The sequence below is a fragment of the Entelurus aequoreus genome, linkage group LG04 (assembly GCF_033978785.1).
Source record: "Entelurus aequoreus isolate RoL-2023_Sb linkage group LG04, RoL_Eaeq_v1.1, whole genome shotgun sequence".
NCBI classification, from domain to species: domain Eukaryota; kingdom Metazoa; phylum Chordata; class Actinopteri; order Syngnathiformes; family Syngnathidae; genus Entelurus; species Entelurus aequoreus.
Genome location: NC_084734.1, coordinates 88,941,339 through 88,965,187, shown reverse-complemented (window position 1 = coordinate 88,965,187; position 23,849 = coordinate 88,941,339). Strand labels below are relative to the sequence as shown.

At 40.6% G+C, this 23,849-nt stretch overlaps 1 protein-coding gene across 1 annotated transcript in view; it reads right to left on the bottom strand.

Moving 5' to 3' along the window:
- The window catches only part of LOC133649133 (bifunctional heparan sulfate N-deacetylase/N-sulfotransferase 1-like), a 186,422-nt gene that overhangs the window by 27,160 nt on the left and 135,413 nt on the right, over nt 1–23,849 (bottom strand). The window contains exons 3-6 of the mRNA XM_062045940.1: nt 17,102–17,584; nt 11,833–11,920; nt 11,369–11,523; nt 3,331–3,516 (exon numbers count right to left, since the gene is read on the bottom strand). Of these exons, the coding sequence (XP_061901924.1) occupies nt 3,331–3,516; nt 11,369–11,523; nt 11,833–11,920; nt 17,102–17,584 (912 nt within the window). The remainder of the gene's footprint in view (nt 1–3,330; nt 3,517–11,368; nt 11,524–11,832; nt 11,921–17,101; nt 17,585–23,849) is intronic.

Here is a 23,849-nt window from a genome sequence, read left to right as displayed (position 1 = left end):
GACATGATTTATTTAAACATTTGAGAGTTGACTTTTGTATTTTACATGAGTTATTATTTGTACAAACATGGTGCAAAGTAATTCATGATTTGTTAAAAAATGTTAGCGGCTAGCTAGTTAAAATGGGATATTGTGATTTCACAAGACTGTCTTAGAAGTGATCATTTGAAAATGTTCAATTTGAAAAATGTGCACTTAGAGACAATATAAAAATAAAGTGTTGCATATTGATATTTATCTGTTTCTATATATATTTATTGTGAGAAATCATTAAGATGATCAGTGTTTCCACAAAGATAAATATCATTAATTATTAATAATAACATAGAGTTAAAGGTAACTTGAGCAAATTGGCTATTTCTGGTAATTTATTTAAGTGTGTATCAAACTGGTAGCCCTTCGCATTAATCACTACCCAAGAAGTAGCTCTTGCTTTCAAAAAGCTTGGTGACCCCTGCTGTAACCTGTATGGCTGTTGAACAAGTATACCTTGCTGTCACATACATGAACTAGCAGAAGCTGCATATAATATGTACCTGGACTGGCATGTTGATACTGTTGGCTGTAGAGGACGCTAAATGCTGTGTCATCACAGTGTCCCCTTATTATAGTTGACAGGGTGAGAATCGGAGAATAATTGCCCCGGGAGATTACAGGAAGAGGCACAGAAATCCGAAAGTCTCCCGGGCAAATCGGGAGGGTCGGCAAGTATGCAGTTGAGCCGCATCAGAGTGGTCAAAGAGCCGCATGCGGGTTGCAGACCCCTGGTCTATACTATCATCTCGCCAGGCATAAACACTATCCACTTGTTTGGAGCCACAACCACGAGACATGGTCAGAAAGGCTCTTACTCGAGGCACCTTGTTTATATTTTCAATAACCAGTGACTAGAGATGTCCGATGATATCAGACTGCCGATATTATCGGCCGATAAATGCTTTAAAATCTAATATCGGAAATTATTGGTATCAGTTTCAAAATTATCGGTTTCAAAAAGTAAAATGTATGACTTTTTAAAAGGCCGCTGTGTACACGGCCGTAGGGAGAAGTACAGAGCGCCAATAAACCTTAAAGGCACTGCCTTTGCATGCCGGCCCAGTCACATAATATCTACGGCTTTTCACACACACAAGTGAATGCAAGGCATACTTGGTCAACAGCCATACAGGTCACACTGAGGGTGGCCGTATAAACAACTTCAACACTGTTACAAATATGCGCCACACTGTGAACCCACACCAAACAAGAATGACAAACACATTTCGGGAGAACATCCGCACCGTAACACAACATAAACACAACACAACAAATAGCCAGAACCCCTTGCAGCACTAACTCTTCCGGGACGCTAATGGCTTTTTTGCCGATATCCGATATGTCCAACTCTTAATTACAGATTCTGATATCAACCGATACCGATATATACAGTGGTGGAATTAACACATTATTATGCCTAATTTTGTTGTGATGCCCCGCTGGATGCATTAAACAATGTAACAAGGTTTTACAAAATAAATCAACTCAAGTTATGGAAAAAAATGCCAACATGGCACTGCCATATTTATTATTGAAGTCACAAAGTGCATTCTTTTTTTTAACATGCCTCAAAACAGCAGCTTGGAATTTGGGACATGCTCTCCCTGAGAGAGCATGAGGAGGTTGAGGTGGGCGGGGTTTGGGGTAGGGGGTAGCGGGGGGTGTATATTGTAGCGTCCCGGAAGAGTTAGTGCTGCAAGGGGTTCTGGGTATTTGTTGTGTTGTGTTTATGTTGTGTTACGGTGCGGATGTTCTCCCGAAATGTGTTTGTCATTCTTGTTTGGTGTGGGTTCACAGTGTGGCGCATATTTGTAACAGTGTTACAGTTGTTTATACGGTCACCCTCAGCAGTGTTTCCCATAAACTGCCAAGATACCTGTGGCGGTGGGGGCATGGCTATGGGCGTGGCCACCATGACATCATCGAGTAATTTGCATAATTGACTACAATGATATGATTTTCTCTAAAAAGGCTCAAAAAATGTATACTTACTAATTAATAATAACAGTTTTGTTTTAAACGTCCATCCATCCATCCATTTTACAATATAATTACAACACTTTATGTACATATTTATATACAGATTTGAACAATAAGTTATTCACTGAAATATATTTATTAATTGTGGTTCTTACAAAAAATATATCTTATAAAATATAAAAGCTAAAATGTCTCTTAAAGCTCTGCCCCTTTAATTAGTGCATACTAAATAATTTAACTTTAGCCTACTACTACAAGCATATTATTTACCAGCAACATAAAGTGAAACAGAGGCAGAGGTGTCCTGCCACAGTCAGTAACAAATAAACAGAACACAGTAGTGGTGGTAGATAGACACAAAGCTTCATCAAACATCTGATCCACTGAACAAAGAGCTCCAAAAATCTTGATCCTTCACTTCTGTTTTGTAAAGTAAATCTGAACAGCCGATATGGGCATCTACATCTACTATATGATCATCTACATCAACTATATGATTTGCCTGAGAAGCTGGACAGGACAAAAAAAAAACAACAACAAAAAAAACCTATTTGTCGCGGCCTTAATTCTTTCGTGGCGGGCTGCCCCAAATAAATGAATGTTTGGGAAACACTGCTCAGTGTGACCTGTATGGCTGTTGACCAAGTATGCATGGCATTCACTTGTGTGTGTGAAAAGCCGTAGATATTATGTGACTGGGCCAGCACGCAAAGGCAGTGCCTTTAAGGTTTATTGGCGCTCTGTACTTCTCCCTACGGCCGTGTACACAGCGGCCTTTTAAAAAGTCATACATTTTACTTTTTGAAACAGATACCGATAATTTCCGATATTACAATTTAAAGCATTTATCGGCCGATAACATCGGCAGTCCGATGTTATCGGACATCCCTAATGGAGAGAACTTGTTAGTGAAATGTCGGCCATCTGGACACTGAAGGTTTTGGAAAGTCTGATATGGCGCCACAAGAAGCCTGACATCTCGTTCTCTGAAAAAGAACATAGATGTAGTTCTGGCCGAGAGGGAAGTTAATCAATCAATCAATCAATCAATGTTTATTTATATAGCCCTAAATCACAAGTGTCTCAAAGGGCTGTACAAGCCACAACGACATCCTCGGTACAGAGCCCACATAATAAAATAATAATAAATAATAAAAGAAAATAATAAAAGAAAAAAATGGCCGAGAAGGAGATCATTAAGGACAGCGCATGTAAAGTGTGGAGGAGAATGTTGATAGATGGTGTGGCGCCAGAGGTAGCAAGTTAACGAGGATTCATAGACGCCTCGTTGGAGAAAAAAAGGGTGGTGCTTACGCTGATGCCGCTGTGGATGAAACCTCGTCGAAACCGGGCCGGCTTTAGATGTGGATATTCCTCGGTGCTGGTCACCTTGATGCTCCACACCTTCTTCCAGGCGTCATAGAGCTGCATGTGGACGGGGTAGACGCCCGAATGGTGGGGCGAGACCGCGTAGCCCATGTTGGTGGGGATGCCGTGCTCCTGGCGGTGGAGAGGCAAATGAGGGCAGATATGAATAAAAGGTCAGTTTTATTAACACGCTGCATGCCACAACCTGTAATAATGTTCCCCACATTTCCACCACAGTGAGCTTACAGAGGAGCTCCCAATAAAAGTCAAAGCTGGCTTGAGTCCGCGTCACGGTGTGTGTAGGATGGTGATAGCCACGTCAGCACCGCAAATAGGCGGACGTCATTCAAAGCCTGACGCATTGCAAATCCCGCCAATGAGTTCCGCAATTAAGAAGAACATGACTCAGTTAAGGCCGAAAATAGAAGACATCTAGTTATTCTACCAGAGAAAAGGCAGGTTTTGTCTGCTTGTCCTCTTCCTACTAACACTGAAGTTGCAATTCTCTGTTATTTCAACACCCCAGTACAAGTATTATGGTCCAGATCACTTAGTTTTACAATTGTAGTTACTGACAGTGGTTTTCTGAAGTGTTCCTGAGCCCATGTGGTGATATCCTTTACACACTGATGTCGCTTTTTGATGCGGTGCCGCCTGAGGGATCGAAGGTCACGGGCATTCAATGTCGGTTTTCTCGGCCTTGCGGTGATTTCTCCAGATTCTCTGAACCTTTTGATGATATTACGGAGCGTCGATGGTGAAATCCCTGAATTCCTTGCAATAGCTGCTTGAGAAATGTTGTTCTTAAACTGTTGGACAATTTGCTCACACATTTGTGTGGTGACCCTTGTCTAGGGATGATGTTTGGTAAGAAATTATCGAGTTCGAGCCTATTATCGAATCCTCTTATCGAACCGATTCCTTATCGATTCTCTTATGGAGTCCAGATAGGTTGTTGTATATGGAAAAAAACACACAATATTTGGTTTAACAAAAGCTCACTTTTATCATATAAGAAAAAAATTAAATCTAATAAATAAATAAATATTGACTGTTACCCCCCTAAACAAATAAAATAAAATAAATAAATATTGACTGTTGTTACCCAAAGTATATTAAGTGGGATTTTTCAGAGAAACAAATATATACAGTAACACAAAAACAAGCTGTCTCTGTGATCACTATAGGTGTATAAATAATAATATAGTGTTAAATAAAATCAGTCCCTTGGGCACAAAACTGGAAATAATACAGCTCTCCAAAAAGTGCACTTCTGCTGCTATTGGAACATAACTGTTTGTTATGATGCTTTGACATTTTTGCACTTTATTTCTTTGTTGAAAGAAAATTCTATGAAGAGAAAAGTTGTTTGCAAATGTGGATACAATGCTAACAAATGAAAAGTTAAAGCTAAAAAAAGAAATACACTTTATTGAGTTAACATTATTTCTTTATAGGGGGAAAGATGTGATGTTATGAGCTAGACTAGGGAATATAACAACTACACTACCCAGCATGCAACGGGAGTGACGAGCATGCGCGGTAGCCCCGAAAAGTGTTGTTGCATGTCGCCACCGGGCAGCTAAGAATGAGGTTACGAGCACGCTGTGAAAGTAAACATCAAGAAGTCAGCCAACATGCCTCGTCTGCATTATTTATAATTAGACAGACAACACATCTACAGTGTGATTTTGTAACGTTTACAAGGAGAGAAAAACAAAAGTTCAAAAAGGGAGATGTGTTGTATATATATGTATGTGCTGCAGTGTTGTATATATATGTATGTGCTGCAGTGTTGTATATATATGTATGTGCTGCAGTGTTGTATATATATGTATGTGCTGCAGTGTTGTATATATATATGTATGTGCTGCAGTGTTGTATATATATGTATGTGCTGCAGTGTTGTATATATATGTATGTGCTGCAGTGTTGTATATATATGTATGTGCTGCAGTGTTGTATATATATGTATGTGCTGCGGTTGCTTGAAGAAGGTTGCGACAGCTGCCGTAAAGGAGGTGCGTTGCTAGCCTGGTTGCTATGTTCCCGCTTGGTCGTCATGTGTTTGTAGTCTGCTCAAATCTCTCAGTAAAGTTATTCATTGGATTATAACTTTTGTTTTCAACTTTATTACACCTTGGAGCGCTTTTTCCGGTCCATGTTTTTCCTGCTTTCGCTATCTGCGCCTAATGACTGAGCTACGTGACGTCATTTCTTGTGATGTCACACGGAGCATTTCTGGTCGGGACGGAATTCATTCCCAGGGATTCGAATGAAGAACCAACTCTTTTTCTTTACTATAGTGGTCTTGATAACGGGTACCGGTTCTCAAAAAGGGATCTGAGTCCGAGGACTCGGTTCTTTTCTTATCGAACAACCGGGAAAACCGGTTTCGAGTATCATTCCTACCCTTGTCCCATCCTTGTTTGTGAATGACTGAGCATTTTATGAAAGCCGCTTTTATAGCCAATCATGGCACCCACCTGTTCCCAATTAGCCTGTTCACCTGTGGGATGTTCCAAATAAGCATTTGATGAGCATTCCTCAACTTTCTCAGTCTTTTTTGCCACTTGTGCCAGCTTTTTTGGAAACATGTTGCAGGCATCAAATTCCAAATGAGCTAATATTTGCAAAAAATAAAGTTTTCCAGTATCTTGTCTTTGCAGTCTATTCAGTTGAAGAGAATCCTTGTATTCTGCTTTTATTTACGATCTACACAACGTGCCAACTTCACTGCTTTTAGGTTTTGTAGATTAAGTCGTTTTTAAAGCACAGCTTCACCCCAGAGATCAAACCACCGAGGGGGCCTCCCCACACACCAAAAACATATATTTTTTAGAACATATTTTGTGGCATTTCCTGCCTACCTCAGACTGTTTACTTTCTCGCCATTGGAACTAAAAATAAACGGAGGTCTATTGCACACTTCCACACTAGTGTGCTAGTTCAACTACAGGGGAACTTCAATGGAGAGACTGCAGTCTACATGTAGTGCTCTCTTGCATTACACATTTTCAAGTACCATTCAGGGACGGCGTGGCTCAGTTGGTATAGCGACCATGCCAGCAACTTGAGGGTTCCAGGTTCGATCCCCGCTCCCGCCATCCGAGTCACTGCCGTTGTGTCCTTGGGCAAGATACTCTACCCACCTGCTCCCAGTGCCACCTGCACTGGTTTAAATGTAACTTAGATAATGGGTTTCGCTATGTAAAGCGCTTTGACGCACTCGAGAAAAGTGCTATGTAAATATAATTCACTCCATTTGAGATTTGAGTACCAATTTAAGTTTTCATTTTAAAGGCCTACTGAAATGAAATTTTTTAATTTAAACGGGGATAGCAGATCCATTCTATTTGTCATACTTGATCATTTCGCGATATTGCCATATTTTTGCTGAAAGGATTTAGAAGAGAAAATCGACGATAAAGTTCGCAACTTTTGGTCTCTGATAAAAAAAAAGCCTTGCCCCTACCGGGAGTAGCGTGACGTAGTCAGTTGTTCACCTCCTCATATTTTCCTATTGTTTTCTAATGCAGCTAGAGCGATTCGGACCGACAAAGTGACGATTACCCCATTAATTTGAGCGAGGATGAAAGATTTGTGGATGAGGAACGTGAGAGTGACGGACTAGAATGCAGTGCAAGACATATCTTTTTTCACTCTGACCGTAACTTAGGTACAAGCTGGCTCATTGGATTCCACACCCTCTCCTTTTTCTATTGTGGATCACGGATTTGTATTTTAAACCACCTGGGATACTATATCCTCTTGAAAATGAGAGTCGAGAACGCGAAATGGACATTCACAGTGACTTTTATCTCCACGACAATACATCGGCGAAACACTTTAGCTACGGAGCTAACGTGATAGCATCTGGCTTAACTGCAGATAGAAACAAAATACATAAACCCCTGACTGGAAGGATAGACAGAAGATCAACAATACTATTAAACCATGGACATGTAAATACACGGTTAATGCTTTCCAGCCTGGCGAAGCTTAAAAATGCTGTTGCTAATGACGCCATTGAAGCCAACTTAGTATAACGGGACCTCACAGAGCTATGATAAAAACATTAGCGCTCCACCTACGCCAGCCAGCCCTCATCTGCTCATCAACACCCGTGCTCACCTGCGTTCTAGCGATCGACGGATGGACAAAGGACTTCACCACGATCATCCGTGCAGTCGGTGGCTAGCGTCGGCTAGCGCGTCTGCTATCCAAGTAAGTCCTCCTGGTTGTGTTGCTACAGCCAGCCGCTAATACACCGATCCCACCTACAACTTTCTTCTTTGCAGTCTCCATTGTTCATTAAACAAATTGCAAAAGATTCACCAACACAGATGTCCAGAATACTGTGGAATTATGAGATGAAAACAGAGCTATTTTGTATTGGCTTCAATGGGGTACCAATACTTCTGTTTCACTGGTTAGGATTGCATTCGTTGACATTAAGATGCATGTGAGATCAGAAATGACGTAGTTTGTGTGCATGGTTTCAAATTCAAATTTTTAAATGTGTCGGTTTTTTGGATAGCTTTCGCTATTTTAGTCTCATTTAAAGCTGCTGTTTGTCACAGATAGGTGGCTGCCTAGAGGGAAGGAGCTGCAAGCATTATATCCCACTCTCTTTCTGGTTCCAGCATGCAAGATGTGCACCACTAACACACACGCAGGCAGCTACAGTATAACGTTATGTTTCAAGAGCAGTGGACACTTCACTTACCAGAGCATTCCTTTTTAAATCCTTTCCATCTCGAATATCTCTTTTGTGTCCTTTGCGTGAAACCTCCGTGATTGACAGCAGTGAATACCAGTCATTTTATTCACACGGCAAATTTGCCACTTGCCACGATTTGAAATTCCAGTGTTTCCCACACATTCATGTATTTGTGGCGGCCCGCCACGAAAGAATTACGTCCGCCACAAATAAATAAAAAATATTTATTTATTTTTAATTTTTATTTTTTTTGTCCTTTCCAGCTTCTCAGGTAAATCATATAGTTGATGTAGATGCCCATATAGGCTGTTCACATTTACTTTACAAAAGAGAAGTGTAGGATACTTCTCTTGTTGCTTTATTTGTATTTGACCACTACTGTTTTCTGTTTATTTGTTACTGACTGTGGCAGGACACCTCTGCCTCTGTTTCACTTTATGTTGCTGGTAAATAATATGCTTGTAGTAGTAGGCTAAAGTTAAATTATTTAGTATGCACTAATTAAAGGGGCAGAGCTTTAAGAGACATTTTAGCTTTTATATTTTATAAGATATATTTTTTGTAAGAACCACAATTAATAAATATATTTCAGTGAATAACTTATTGTTCAAATCTGTATATAAATATGTACATAAAGTGTTGTAATTATATTGTAAAATGGATGGATGGATGGACGTTTAAAACAAAACTGTTATTATTAATTAATAAGTATACATTTTTTGAGCCTTTTTAGAGAAAATCATATCATTGTAGTAAATTATGCAAATTACTCGATGATGTCATGGTGACCACGCCCATAGCCACGCCCCCACCGCCACAGGTATCTTGGCAGTTTATGGGAAACACTGAATTGTATTTCTTAGGGGTGTAACAGTATGTGCATTTGTATCGAACCGTTTCGGTACGGGGGTTTCGGTTCGGTTCGGAGGTGTACCGAACGAGTTTCCACACGAACATATTAAGCTAAGCTAAAGTCTTAACAAGCTGCTCCGCTTCCTTCTGCCTGTCTCTGTCAGTCCTCTACACAGCACCCAGCATTGTCCCACCCACACAACCATCTGATTGGTTACACGCAGGGCGCTAACAGCCAATGAGCAGTGCGTAGTCAGAGCGCATGTAGTCAGTGCTTAGCGTTTAGCAGGTAATCATCAGGCTGCGGACTCTCCCCAAATGATAAACACCTCCCAGTCAACTACTAGTAACATCACTACGAGCCCGTTGACCTTCTAGAAATATAAACTGCAGCTCAGCTCGCTCACAGTCCTGGCTTGAGGTGAAGGCTAATTCGCTTTTAGCGTAACGTTAGCTCATTTTGCGGTTTGTGTGTGTTTTCCGGCCTTGTTGTTGCACTAGTGAGCCACGGCTGAGGAGATGCTGCTCCGTTATTGACTTAAGCACAGTCTGAATGTCATTAAAACAGTTAGCTCCATCTTTTGACACTTCTTCCACTCCCGTCCTTGCACGCTACACCGCTACAAGAAAAATGACGGAGAAAAGACGCTGCCGAAGGTGAGCCACGTAAATAAGACTGCCCACAAAACGGCGCATCCTGAAGCGACTGTCAAATCGGTAAAACGTAATCTATGTAACTTTTTGACCAAAGAACCACCATTACATGTTATGTAGACCACAAGGAAGTGTTAATAATATTAAATAATATGACCCTTTTAATGCGCCCTATAATCCGGTGCGCCTTTTGTATTAAAATAGACCTGAGTAGACCCGCTCATCGGCAGTGCGCCTTTTAATCCGGTGCGACCCATGGTCCGGAAAATACGGTACTCCATTACTAAAATAATGGATAGCTGCACCATACCGAAAGGTGCTTGAGATACTTCTTTCTTGGTGTGGGAAAACAGCAAAAATATGCTTCCATGACAGTTTGACCATGTCAGATGAGAAGCTAAACTGCATGTGATGGTTGTGGCAACTGTGTCGGTCAGACAGAGATAAGGAATGTTAGAAACATTCATTCTCCATGCTGTTGTTTACTCTCAGAATAATTGTATCTAAGTTATCACAAAACTTTGTGTTACATTGAGTTCAGCTCGCCCGGCGAGAGGACAAAAGCTGTCTTTGATCCTACCAAGCAAAAGGCTTGTAAAACTCCACTGTGTACGATGGGAAGCGACATGAAGGCATCGGTTTCTTTCTTCTATTGTAATCCACAGGGAGATTTGGTCTTGACCCGAGATCTACAAAGCGGAGAGGAGGCAAGGCCTGACCTCCCTCCACGGCACCTTTTCTTTGAACTGTTTTACGACCTTTTCTTTGAACTGTTTTGTAACCAAAGGCGATGGCTGTTTACGACCCCCTTCCCTTAGAAACAGCTGTTGCCATGTAATCAGGGAAAGTCCAAATAAAAGAAGAGGCGTACAATCTTTCGTCAGAGCGTGGTGGAAGACTGTACAAAAAGTACAGCCCAGATTTTTCTCCTTATTGAGCCAAATTTAATTCTGTCTGTTTAATTCCTTGCTTCTTGTCACCAGTGTTTGAACCTGACATTTACCACCCCCTTGTTACAGCTATGACTCACCATCGCAAATTTCTTGTTGAGCAGCATTTGCTCGGCTAGCACAGACTGGTTGTGGCTCCACATTGTAATCCACAGGAAGATTTGGTCTTGACCCGAGATCTACAAAGCGGAGAGGAGGCAAGGCCTGACCTCCCTCCACGGCACCTTTTCTTTGAACTGTTTTACGACCTTTTCTTTGAACTGGCGGCGTGGCGAAGTTGGTAGAGTGGCCGTGCCAGCAATCGGAGGGTTGCTGGTTACTGGGGTTCAATCCCCACCTTCTACCATCCTAGTCACGTCCGTTGTGTCCTTGGGCAAGACACTTCACCCTTGCTCCTGATGGCTGCTGGTTAGCGCCTTGCATGGCAGCTCCCGCCATCAGTGTGTGTGAATGGGTGAATGTGGAAATAGTGTCAAAGTGCTTTGAGTACCTTGAAAGTAGAAAAGCGCTATACAAGTATAACCCATTTATCATTTATCACTGTTTTGTAACCAAAGGCGATGGCTGTTTACGACCCCCTTCCCTTAGAAACAGTAATCAGGGAAAGTCCAAATAAAAGAGGAGGCGTACAATCTTTCGTCAGAGCGTGGTGGAGACTGTACAAGAGTACAGCCCAGATTTTTCTCCTCATTGAGCCAAATTTAATTCTGTCTCTGTTTAATTACTTGCTTCTTGTCTTGTTTAATAGATGTCACCAGTGTTTGAACCTGACATTTACCACCCCCTTGTTACAGCTATGACTCACCATCGCAAATTTCTTGTTGAGCAGCATTTGCTCGGCTAGCACAGACTGGTTGTGGAAAAGATGGGGCTGCATGTGGCTCCACATGTGGGGGAACCACCAGAACTCCTTGACATAGGAAAGCAGCAGGTCGTCACCCAGGTCCTCCTCATCCGATCCTGGATATCAAGTGTGTCGGAGGACAAGACGGTGTAAGTGAGGTGAGGAAATCAAATAAATGAAGAAAAAAAAAAAGAGGAAGGTGAAAAAGGGTGAGTGATTTAAAAAAGGGAATTAAAGTTAAATGAGTCAGAAGAGTGGAGATCAAATATTAGTGAGGCAGTAGAGAGATAAGAGTGGGTAAGGCATGAGCTCAGGGCACAAAAGGCGACAAAGAGGAATAAAAATATTATGAGCCCAAACTTGATGTGTTATCTTATTATATCTTATTCAGTGCAGTGCACACAGTGGTCACAAGGGGCGCCTACCGGCGTGGAAGAATTTCCCTGAGAAGCCCAGATTGAAGGTGAAGTTGGGAACATGGGTGCGCATCTCCCTCTGCGTCTCCAGCAGGGCCTGAACAAACACAAAGACACACGGGGGGGTGAGAAGGAGTGCGAGGCAGCACACCTTGTGCTCACACTTCTGCATTAATGAGGAGCATGAAGACGACACACACACACACACACACACACACACACACACACACACACACACACACACACACACACACACACACACACACACACACACACACACACACACACACACACACACACACACACACACACACACACACACACACACACACACACACACACACACACACACACACACACACACACACACACACACACACGCATGCATATTTCATCCTGCTTTCAGTAAACATCACCATTGCACTCCCTGTTGCCTCACTTCTCTCCGCCATTCTGTTTGATATTTAGCCGTCCTCTGATTTTGGTTGTTTGTTTCATTTGATGTGCTTGCTGGTTGAGACTCCCGACACGCACACGCACATTCCACCATCTCGCCAGGGTGTGAGGCCTCCCTAAAAGCTCGCTGTGGAGGCCTCCATGCATCCTCCATAACTTTTGCTACATCCTCTGTCTCGACTTGTGCGGGGTCTCTGTTCCACCGTGAGGGGGACAAGAGTAAGGAGCGTTTCGACATTCTTTCGACGTCTCAGGAACCCTGAAATATTCATCGCCGCGGCGCTTCTGTGACAGTGCGAGCGCTGGGGCCTGTCAGCTTTGAGCAGCCTACGGGGACAAAATCATTCAAAAGGAAACGTAGAGAAGGTTTTTGTACGACTGCCACATGATGCCACGCTGAGGTCTTTTTTCCATTTCAGCAAACAGAAGTCCTGGTTGATATACTTGAAAGTTGTGATGTTTCCATCAGGGATTCATGCTGCCGATTGTGACACCCATCAACCATGAGTGAGATCAGCCAAAACGCTGAAATGTACTTTTCAATTTATTTGTCGTGAGTATTTTGACAGTTTTAGAACAATACAGTATTTTCGGACTATACTGTATTTTTCGGACTATAAGTCGCAGTTTTTTTCATAGTTTGGCCGACTTATACTCAGGAGCGACATATGTGTGAAATTATTAACACATTACCGTAAAATATCAAATAATATTCAGTGTTTCCCATAAACTGCCAAGATACCTGTGGCGGTGGGGGCGTGGCTATGGGCGTGGTCACCATGACACCATCGAGTAATTTGCATAATTGACTACAATGATATGATTTTCTCTAAAAAGGCTCAAAAAATGTATACTTACTAATTAATAATAACAGTTTTGTTTTAAACGTCCATCCATCCATCCATTTTACAATATAATTACAACACTTTATGTACATATTTATATACAGATTTGAACAATAAGTTATTCACTGAAATATATTTATTAATTGTGGTTCTTACAAAAAATATTTCTTATAAAAATATAAAAGCTAAAATGTCTCTTAAAGCTCTGCCCCTTTAATTAGTGCATACTAAATAATGTAACTTTAGCTTACTACTACAAGCATATTATTTACCAGCAACATAAAGTGAAACAGAGGCAGAGGTGTCCTGCCACAGTCAGTAACAAATAAACAGAAAACAGTAGTGGTCAAATACAAATAAGGCAACAAGAGAAGAATCCTACACTTCTCTTTTGTAAAGTAAATCTGAACAGCCTATATGGGCATCTACATCAACTATATGATTTGCCTGAGAAGCTGGACAGGACAAAAAATAAAAAATAAAAATAAAAAATAAAAAAAATTTAAAAATAAATTTAAAAAAATCTATTTGTGGCGGACGTAATTCTTTCGTGGCTGGCCGCCACAAATAAATGAATGTGTGGGAAACACTGATATTATTGATGTCATTCACGTAAGAGACTAGACGTATAAGATTTCATGGGATTTAGCGATTAGGAGTGACAAATTGTTTGGTAAACGTATAGCATGTTCTATATGTTATAGTTATTTGAATGACTCTTACCATAATATGTTACGTTAACATAGCAGTTTGTTATTTATGCCTCATATAACGTACACTTATTCAGCCTGTTGTTCACTATTCTTTAGACATTTTAAAGGCCTACTGAAATGAATTTTTTTTTTTTAAACGGGGATAGCAGATCCATTCTATGTGTCATACTTGATCATTTTGCGATATTGCCATATTTTTGCTGAAAGGATTTAGTAGAGAACAACCACGATAAAGTTTTGGTCGCTGATAAAAAAGCCTTGCCTGTACTGGAAGTAGCGTGACGTCGCAGGTTGAAAGGCTCCTCACATTCTACCATTGTTTACACCAGCAGCGAGAGCGATTCGGACCGTGAAAGCGACGATTACCCCATTAATTTGAGCCAGGATGAAAGATTCGTGGATGAGGAACGTGAGAGTGAAGTACTAGAGTGCAGTGCAGGACGCATCTTTTTTCACTCTGACCGTAACTTAGGTACAAGCTGGCTCATTGGATTCCACACTCTCTCCTTTTTCTATTGTGGATCACGGATTTGTATTTGAAACCACCTGGGATACTATATCCTCTTGAAAATGAGAGTCGAGGACGTGAAATGGACATTCACAGTGACTTTTATCTCCACGACAATACATCGGCGAAACACTTTAGCTACGGAGCTAACGTGATAGCATCGGGCTTAACTGCAGATAGAAACAAAATAAATAAACCCCTGACTGGAAGGATAGACAGAAGATCAACAATACTATTAAACCATGGACATGTAACTACACGGTTAATGCTTTCCAGCCTGGCGAAGCTTAAAAATGCTGTTGCTAACGACGCCATTGAAGTTAACTTAGCAACGGGACCTCACAGAGCTATGATAAAAACATTAGCGCTCCACCTACGCCAGCCAGCCCTCATCTGCTCATCAACACCCGTGCTCACCTGCGTTCCAGCGATCGACGGAGCGACAAAGGACTTCACCCGATCATCCGTGCGGTCGGCGGCTAGCGTTGGCTAGTGCGTCTGCTAACCAAGTCAAAGTCCTCCTGCTTGTGTTGCTGCAGCCAGCCGCTAATACACCGATCCTACCTACAACTTTCTTCTTTGCAGTCTTCATTGTTCATTAAACAAATTGCAAACGATTCACCAACACAGATGTCCAGAATACTGTGGAATTGTTCGATGAAAACAGAGCAGTTTGTATGGTGACACATTGGGTACGAATACTTCCGTTTCAACGATTGACGTCACGCGCATACGTCATCATGTATAGACGTTTTCAACCGGAAGTTTAGCGGGAAATGTAAAATGTCACTTTATAAGTTAACCCGGCCGTATTGGCATGTGTTGCAATGTTAAGATGTCATCATTGATATATAAACTATCAGACTGCGTGGTCGCTAGTAGTGGCTTTCAGTAGGCCTTTAAAATGCCTTTCAAAATGTCTATTCTTGGTGTTGGCTTTTATCAAATACATTTCCCCAAAAAATGCGACTTATATATGTTTTTTTCTTCTTTATTGTGCATTTTTGGCCGGTGCGACTTATACTCCGAAAAATACGGTAGCTAGAAGCGAACATCCATCCGCAGTCAGCAGTGTTTTAGCTACTTCTAAATCATTAATCCTGGTCTCCATGGCGACAAATAAAGTACGTTTCTTACAAGTATCATTATCACTGCAGGACGAGGAATAGCTAAACATGCTTCACTACACACCGTAGGACGATACAATAAAATATAGTGCGCCTGACTGTAAACAAATGCCATGGGTGGATCTACACCTGACATCCACTGTACTGATACCAAGTACAATAGCGTATCTAGTCGATACTACTATGATTACATCGATATTTTTTATCGTCTTTTATCTTTTCTTCAAATTCATATTATGTTTATAAACTCAGGAAATACGTCCCTGGACACATGAGGACTTTGAATATGACCAATGTATGATCCTGTAACGACTTGGTATCGGATCGAAACCTAAATTTGTGGTATCATCCAAAACTAATGTAAAGTATCCAAACAACATATAAGTGATTACTACATTTTAACAGAAGTGTAGATAGAACATGTTGAAACGGAAAATAAGCAGATATTAACAGTAAATTAACTAGTAGATTAATAATCCATTTTTACAGCTTGTCCTTTATAATTTTGACAAAATAATAGAATGATAAATGACACAATATGTTACTGCATACGTCAGCAGACTAATTAAGAGTAGAGATGTTCGATAATATCGGACTGCCGATATTATCGGCCGATAAATGCTTTAAAATGTAATATCGGAAATTATCGGTATCGGTTTCAAAATTATCGGTATCGGTTTCAAAAAGTAAAATGTATGACTTTTTAAAAGGCCGCTGTGTACACGGACGTAGGGAGAAGTACAGAGCGCCAATAAACCTTAAAGGCACTGCCTTTGCGTGCCGGCCCAGTCACATAATATCTACGGCTTTTCACACACACAAGTGAATGCCATGCATACTTGGTCAACAGCCATACAGGTCACACTGAGGGTAGCCGTATAAACAACTTTAACACTGTTACAAATATGCGCCACACTGTGAACCCACACCAAACAAGAATGACAAACACATTTCCGGAGAACATCCGCACCGTAACACAACATAAACACAACAGAACAAATACCCAGAACCCCTTGCAGCACTAACTCTTCCGGGACGTTACAATATACACCCCTGCTACTCCCCACCTCAACCTCCTCATGCTCTCTCAGGGAGAGCCTGTCCCAAATTCCAAGCTGCTGTTTTGAGGCATGTTAAAACAAATAATGCACTTTGTGACTTCAATAATAAATATGGCAGTGCCATGTTGGCACTTTTTTCCATAACTTGAGTTGATTTATTTTGTAAAACCTTGTTACATTGTTTAATGCATCCAGCGGGGCATCACAACAAAATTAGGCATAATAATGTGTTCATTCCACGACTGTATATATCGTATCGGTTGATATCGGAATCGGTAATTAAGACAATATCGGATATCAGCAAAAAAGCCATTATCGGACATCTGTAATTAAGAGCCTTTGTTTGCTTACTTACTACTAAAAAAAGTTGTCTAATATGTTCACTATTTTATTTAAGGCCAAAATTGCAATAAGAAACATGTTTAAAGTACCCTAAGATTTTTTGTTAAAATAAAGCCAATAATGAAATTTTTTGATGTCCCTTTGCTTAGAAAAGTTTTGAAAAGTATCAATATTTTGGTACCAGTACCAAAATATTGTTATCGGGACAAGCCTAGCGCAGACTCACCTTTACATCAGGCACCTTCATGCGCGTGCCCTCCTTGCCCACAAAGATGTCATCCACATCCACCAGAATGTAGCGCTCCAGGGACAAGGACAGCCTCTTCCCGGTGAGGAAGGCCACAGCGTCCACAAACACCAGCTTGTGCAGCCAGAACACCAAGTTATTCCCAAACAGGACCCTCTGGATGCCATCATGCAGCCCCAAGTCCTGCACCACCGACGGGAGCAGAGCGGCGTTCTGTCCCATGGACGGAATGCTCTCGGCTGACTGGGTCTTGGCCAACAACACCGGCTCGTACGTGGAGTGGTTGGATTGGAAGACGGTCCAGTCGTCTCCGGGGAGAGGACCCGGCAGCGGCTGCCCCGACCGGGTAATAAAGAGCAGGGGGGACTTGGGGTTGACGGTGCAGTCCTTCAGACCCAAGTTGGAGTGCAGGAAGAGGGGAAATCCTTTCAGCTGTGCACTCAGCAGGCTGTTCTCATTGGCCTGGTCAGAGAGGAGAGAGAAAACACAAGCATTCATCACACGGCACAGTAATGCGGCCAAATATGTATTGGCTATGATTCCCAGATTTCTCCCATGGTGTGCGGAATAAGGAATGTCAGGCGTACTCAAAGGTGAATGCATGAGGCAGCTTCTACCTGCTACGCTCAATCTGCTCTGATCAGAGACTGCAGACAAACTGAATAACCCCCCTGCGGTGTGCTTTCAACATTCAAAAGCTGGGTTCATCAAACTGTCCTCCCCCAAACCCCCAACAGCATCCATTCTCTAGCTCTCTCACGTCTCTATTGCCATGGCTGCAAACTTTCACTCACACTCTGAATTCTACTTTGGTGTTGAGGTGTTTTTCATGCGGCATAACCAGGAACCACAGTTTGTCCACATGATGGCTGCGCTGTTCTCTTCTACTCATCCACATGTACTCAATCAGGAGGACAACATGTATTAGTGGTGGCCTCTGAGCATACTTGCCAACCTTGAGACCTCCGATTCCGGGAGGTGGGGGGTGGTTGGGGGCGTGGTCGGGGGTGGGGCGGGGGTGTGGTTGGGGCCGTGGTTAAGAGGGAAGGAGTATATTTACAGGTAGAATTCACCAACTTGAGTATTTCATATATATTTCATACACATACATACATACATATATATATATATATTTATATAAATATATATATATATATGAAATACTTGACTTTCAGTGAATTCTAGCTATATATATATATATATATATATACATACCGTATATTACCAAATAAACGCCCTTGGGCAAATAACCGCCCATGTCCTAATAGCCGCCCGGGGTCTGACCCCATTTTGTGAATTAACCGCCTATGTCCAAATAGCCACCCATGGGCTGTTATTTGCATCATTTAGATTAAAATGCTACTGGGGTTGCGTTTGCTGCAGTATTATTGTTTTGATGGTTTTATAGAGTACTTGGTACCATCATTTGATTTTTCCTATATGCTGCTTTATTTAAAACTTGGAGTACTGTAGCCTTTATTTTATTTAAGTGACAGTATTATTGTTCTGTTTTGATGGTGGGTTTTATACTTGAGTACTTGGTACCATCATTTTATTTTTCCCGGTAGGCTGCTTTATTTAAAAAGTTTATTTATTTCTAGTATTGGTATTCTATTTGACAATTGTTGCACTCCTGCCATGTTGAGGCCTTGTTGATCTCTTGTCTTTTGGTAACCTACCTCATGTTGGTCTATTGTTTTTTTGTTTGTATGTTTACAATAGCTTTTACATTTAAAGTTTTTTGTACGAAAAAAAAATACTGGACAGTAACCGTTGTAACCAAATAATGGCCTGGTGCAGGCTGGTGCAAAAATAAATAAAAGCCTTGTGCAAATAACCGCCTGCTTCTTTTAAACGCCTGTCTCCAAAATCGATTTTGTGAAATAAACGCCTGGGCTACTATTTGGTAATATACGGTATATATATATACATATATTTATTTTATTATACATATAAATAAAATAAATACTTGAATTTCAGTGTTCCGGAGGCTATCCAGTAGATGGCAGTATTGTCCTGTTTAAGAGTGTCACAACATTGCTGTTTACGGCAGACGAACTGCTTTACGGTAGATGAAAACGTGACCGCTGTTGTTGTGTGTTGTTACCGCGCTGGGAGGACGTTAATGAAACTGCCTAACAATAAACCCACATACGAAACCAAGAACTCGCCCTCGATCATTCTACAGTTATAACGTGATTGGGCAGGCACGCTGTTTATATCGTGGGAAAGCGGATGTGAAAACAGACTGTCGCCGCTGTCCCCACTCAGGTCCACATGGAGCTGGAGGGGGCGTGGCCTCCAGCTCCGGCTGAATTCCGGGAGAAAATTTCTTCCGGGAGGTTTTCGGCATAGGCGCTGAATTCCGGGAGTCTCCCGGAAAATCCGGGAGGGTTGGCAAGTGTGCCTCTGAGATCTACAAAACCCAAAACCAGTGAAGTTGGCATGTTGTGTAATTCGTAAATAAAAAACAAACTAAAATGATTTGCAAATCCTTTTAAACTTTTATTCAATTGAATAGACTACAAAGACAAGATATGTAATGTTCCAACTGAGAAACTACAGCCTGAGGGATGGAAGGTCACAGGCATTCAATGTTACGTGCAGTGATTTCTCCACATTCTCTGAACCCTTTGATGATATTACGGAGCGTAGTTTGTGAAATCCCTAAATTCCTTGCAATAGCTGCTTGAGAAATGTTGTTCTTAAACTGTTGGACAATGTTGTCACGCATTTGTTGACAAAGTGGTGACCCTCGCCCCATCCTTGTTTGTGAATTTCTTGATTGATTGAGACTTTTATTAGTAGATTGCACAGTACAGTACATATTCCGTACAATTGACCACTAAATGGTAACACCCGGATAAGTTTTTCAACTTGTTTAAGTCGGGGTCCACGTTAATCAATTCATAATAAATGACTGAGCATTTCATGGAAGCTGCTTTTATACCCAATCATGGCACCCACCTGTTCCCAATTAGCCTGTTCACCTGTGGGATGTTCCAAATAAGTGTTTGATGAGCATTCCTCAACTTTCTCAGTCTTTTGCCACTTGTGCCAGCTTTTTTGAAACACGTTGCAGGCATCAAATTCCAAATGAGCTAATATTTGCAAAAAATAAAGTTTTCCAGTTCGAACGTTAAGTATCTTGTCTTTGCAGTCTATTCAATTGAATATAAGTTGAAAAGGATTTGCAAATCATTGTATTCTGTTTTTATTTACCATTTACACAACGTGACAACTTCACTGGCTTTGGGGTTTGTGCTTCCTGTTTCACGCCTCAAACCAGAAGTATATCCCGTTTAGTCTACGATTCGACTATAATGTTTCTGCTCGAAGGGATTCTTTATTCATCAATCCAAGCAACATTAGTAGGGTTTTACAATGTAACTAAAACAATTCATACTGACTAAACCGTCTCAAGTGTGATGTCTGAAGGACTGTTTTCATGCATATTTGTACGTGCTATCGTAATGCAGTGTTTCCCACACATTCATTTATTTGTGGTGGCTCGCCACAAAATAATTAAGGCCGCAACAAAAAAAAACAACAAAATTTTTTTTTTTTTTATTTATACTTTTTTTGTGTGTCCTGTCCAGCTTCTCAGGCAAATCATATAGTTGATGTAGATGCCCATATCAGCTGTTCACATTTACTTTACAAACGAGAAGTGTAGGATCAAGATTTTTGGAGCTCTTTGTTCAGTGGATCAGATGTTTGATGAAGCTTTGTGTCTATCTACCACCACTACTGTGTTCTGTTTATTTGTTACTGACTGTGGCAGGACACCTCTGCCTCTGTTTCACTTTATGTTGCTGGTAAATAATATGCTTGTAGTAGTAGGCTAAAGTTAAATTATTTAGTATGCACTAATTAAAGGGGCAGAGCTTTAAGAGACATTTTAGCTTTTATATTTTTACAAGATATATTTTTTGTAAGAACCACAATTAATAAATATATTTCAGTGAATAACTTATTGTTCAAATCTGTATATAAATATGTACATAAAGTGTTGTAATTATATTGTAAAATGGATGGATGGATGGACGTTTAAAATAAAACTGTTAATTAATTAGTAAGTATACATTTTTTTAGCCTTTTTAGAGAAAATCATATCATTGTAATAAATTATGCAAATTACTCGATGATGTCATGGTGACCACGCCCATAGCCACGCCCCCATCGCCACAGGTATCTTGGCAGTTTATGGGAAACACTGCAATGTAATCAAGCTAGCGTCGTAGCATTAACGACTTGTATGTATTGGCGATTAATTTGTTGGCGATTAATTTAGTCATTGATTTGTTGGATCTATGCTATGCGCATTTTTAAATAAACCTTTATTTATGAACTGCAACATTTACAAACAGCTGAGAAACAATAATCAAAATAAGTATGGTGCCAGTATGCTGGGTTTTTTTTCAATAAAATACTGGAAAGGATAGAAATGTAGTTTGTCTCTTTTATCCGATTATTAATCGAAGTAATAATCGGCAGATTAATCGATTATCAAATTAGTTGTTAGTTGCAGCCCTAATGTTTACGAGTGTCTGTGTTAGTGTCATTAACTAACAATAGCAGGGATGTAACAGTAACAAAATCTCACGGTACGATATCACGGTTTTAAGGCCAGGGTAAGATATTATTGTGGTATAAAGTTTGGTAAAAACAAAGTGTCAGGAATGTTTATGATAAACAAGCCTACTGTCATTGAACACAAACATAACGCTAAAATGTTCTAAACATATTTATTACTGCAAAAAAGTATTTGTAAGTGCAAATAATTGTGCAGGAACATCTACAATGTAAACATTCAAGTGTAAAACAACATTGTACAGTTAAGTGTCTTCAACTATTACATTATGGGAAGCAGTGTCCTCTACAGTGGTCATTTTTTATATCAGTCTGGAAAATGTTGTTTCTCAGAAAAGTGAACCAACAATTTAATTTTTAATAATGTAAATACCTCAAAAACTGATGTTTGGCTTCGCTGGCTTTAAATATATTTTCTGGATGACAGTTTATGACGGGGCGACTTGTCCAGGGTGTCTCCTGCCTTCCGCCCGAACGCAGCTCGATAGGTACCACAATACTACAGTGTTTCCCACACATTCATTTATTTGTGGCGGCCCGCCACGAAAGAATTACGTCCGCCACAAATTAAAAAAAATATATATATATGTATATATTTTTTTGTCCTGTCCAGCTTCTCAGGCAAATCATATAGTTGATGTAGATGCCCATATAGGCTGTTCACATTTACTTTACAAAAGAGAAGTGTAGGATACTTCTCTTGTTGCCTTATTTGTATTTGACCACTACTGTTTTCTGTTTATTTGTTACTGACTGTGGCAGGACACCTCTGCCTCTGTTTCACTTTATGTTGCTGGTAAATAATATGCTTGTAGTAGTAGGCTAAAGTTAAATTATTTAGTATGCACTAATTAAAGGGGCAGAGCTTTAAGAGACATTTTAGCTTTTATATTTTTACAAGATATATTTTTTGTAAGAACCACAATTAATAAATATATTTCAGTGAATAACTTATTGTTCAAATCTGTATATAAATATGTACATAAAGTGTTGTAATTATATTGTAAAATGGATGGATGGATGGACGTTTAAAATAAAACTGTTATTATTAATTAGTAAGTATACAGTTTTTGAGCCTTTTTAGAGAAAATCATATCATTGTAGTAAATTATGCAAATTACTCGATGATGTCATGATGACCACGCCCATAGCCACGCCCCCACTGCCACAGGTATCTTGGCAGTTTATGGGAAACACTGTACTATATTAGTACCGGTATACCATTCAATCCTACTTTACTCATATTTTCCATGTTTTTGGTGATTTCCCGCCATGCAGTGAGACAAGACCGACTAGCTCGGTGTTGCCTTGAAAACGCTCAAAACGAAAGTGGCGCGTTTCGCTTAGCAGAACTTAGACTCTTACTTCAGCCAAAGAGGTTATGTTTTGGTCTGGGCTTGTTTATCTGTTTGTTAACATAACCCAACTAGTTACGGACAAAATTAGTGTCCAAAAACCAATTCCTTTTATCTACGACGAGTACAAACACACTTCACTTGCTGTTCACGATGTTCAACGCCGCCACCTTGCCGTTCCCGCGCTGCGCAGAGGATTCTGGGAGATGTAGTTTATTTACAGACCCGGCCAACTCTGAAACGCCAGAAAAAAACTACACTCACCAAGTTTTTGTTGGATGACGGGGAGAAGGTGAGCCACGTAGGGATGTTGCTCGAACCCGGTTTTCCCGGTTGTTCTATAAGAAAAGAACCGAGTCCTCGGACTCGAATCCCTTTTTGAGAACCGGTACCCGTTATCGAGACCACTATAGTAAAGAAAAAGAGTCGGTTCTTTATTCGAATCCCTGGGAACGAATCCCAAATGGGCAATGTTATGCCCATTTGATTGTAGACTCTTACTGACACCTTGTGGCGATATGAAAATACTACGCGTCATTAGTCTGGCGAGTCAGTTCAGTTCATGAGACAATTGAGAAGTAGACAAGTTGTGTTAGCTCCTACAAGCCTTGGAAAAGATAAGTCTGTAAGTAAACTGTTTAACTTGTTTATGTAACTCAATATTAAGGTGGAAAGTGGTTACATTTAAAACTAAGATGTTTATTGAAAAACGATTTTTGTGCAGTTTCAATGGATGATTTGAGGACTTAAAATGGCTGCCAGTCGTGTATTTCCACCAT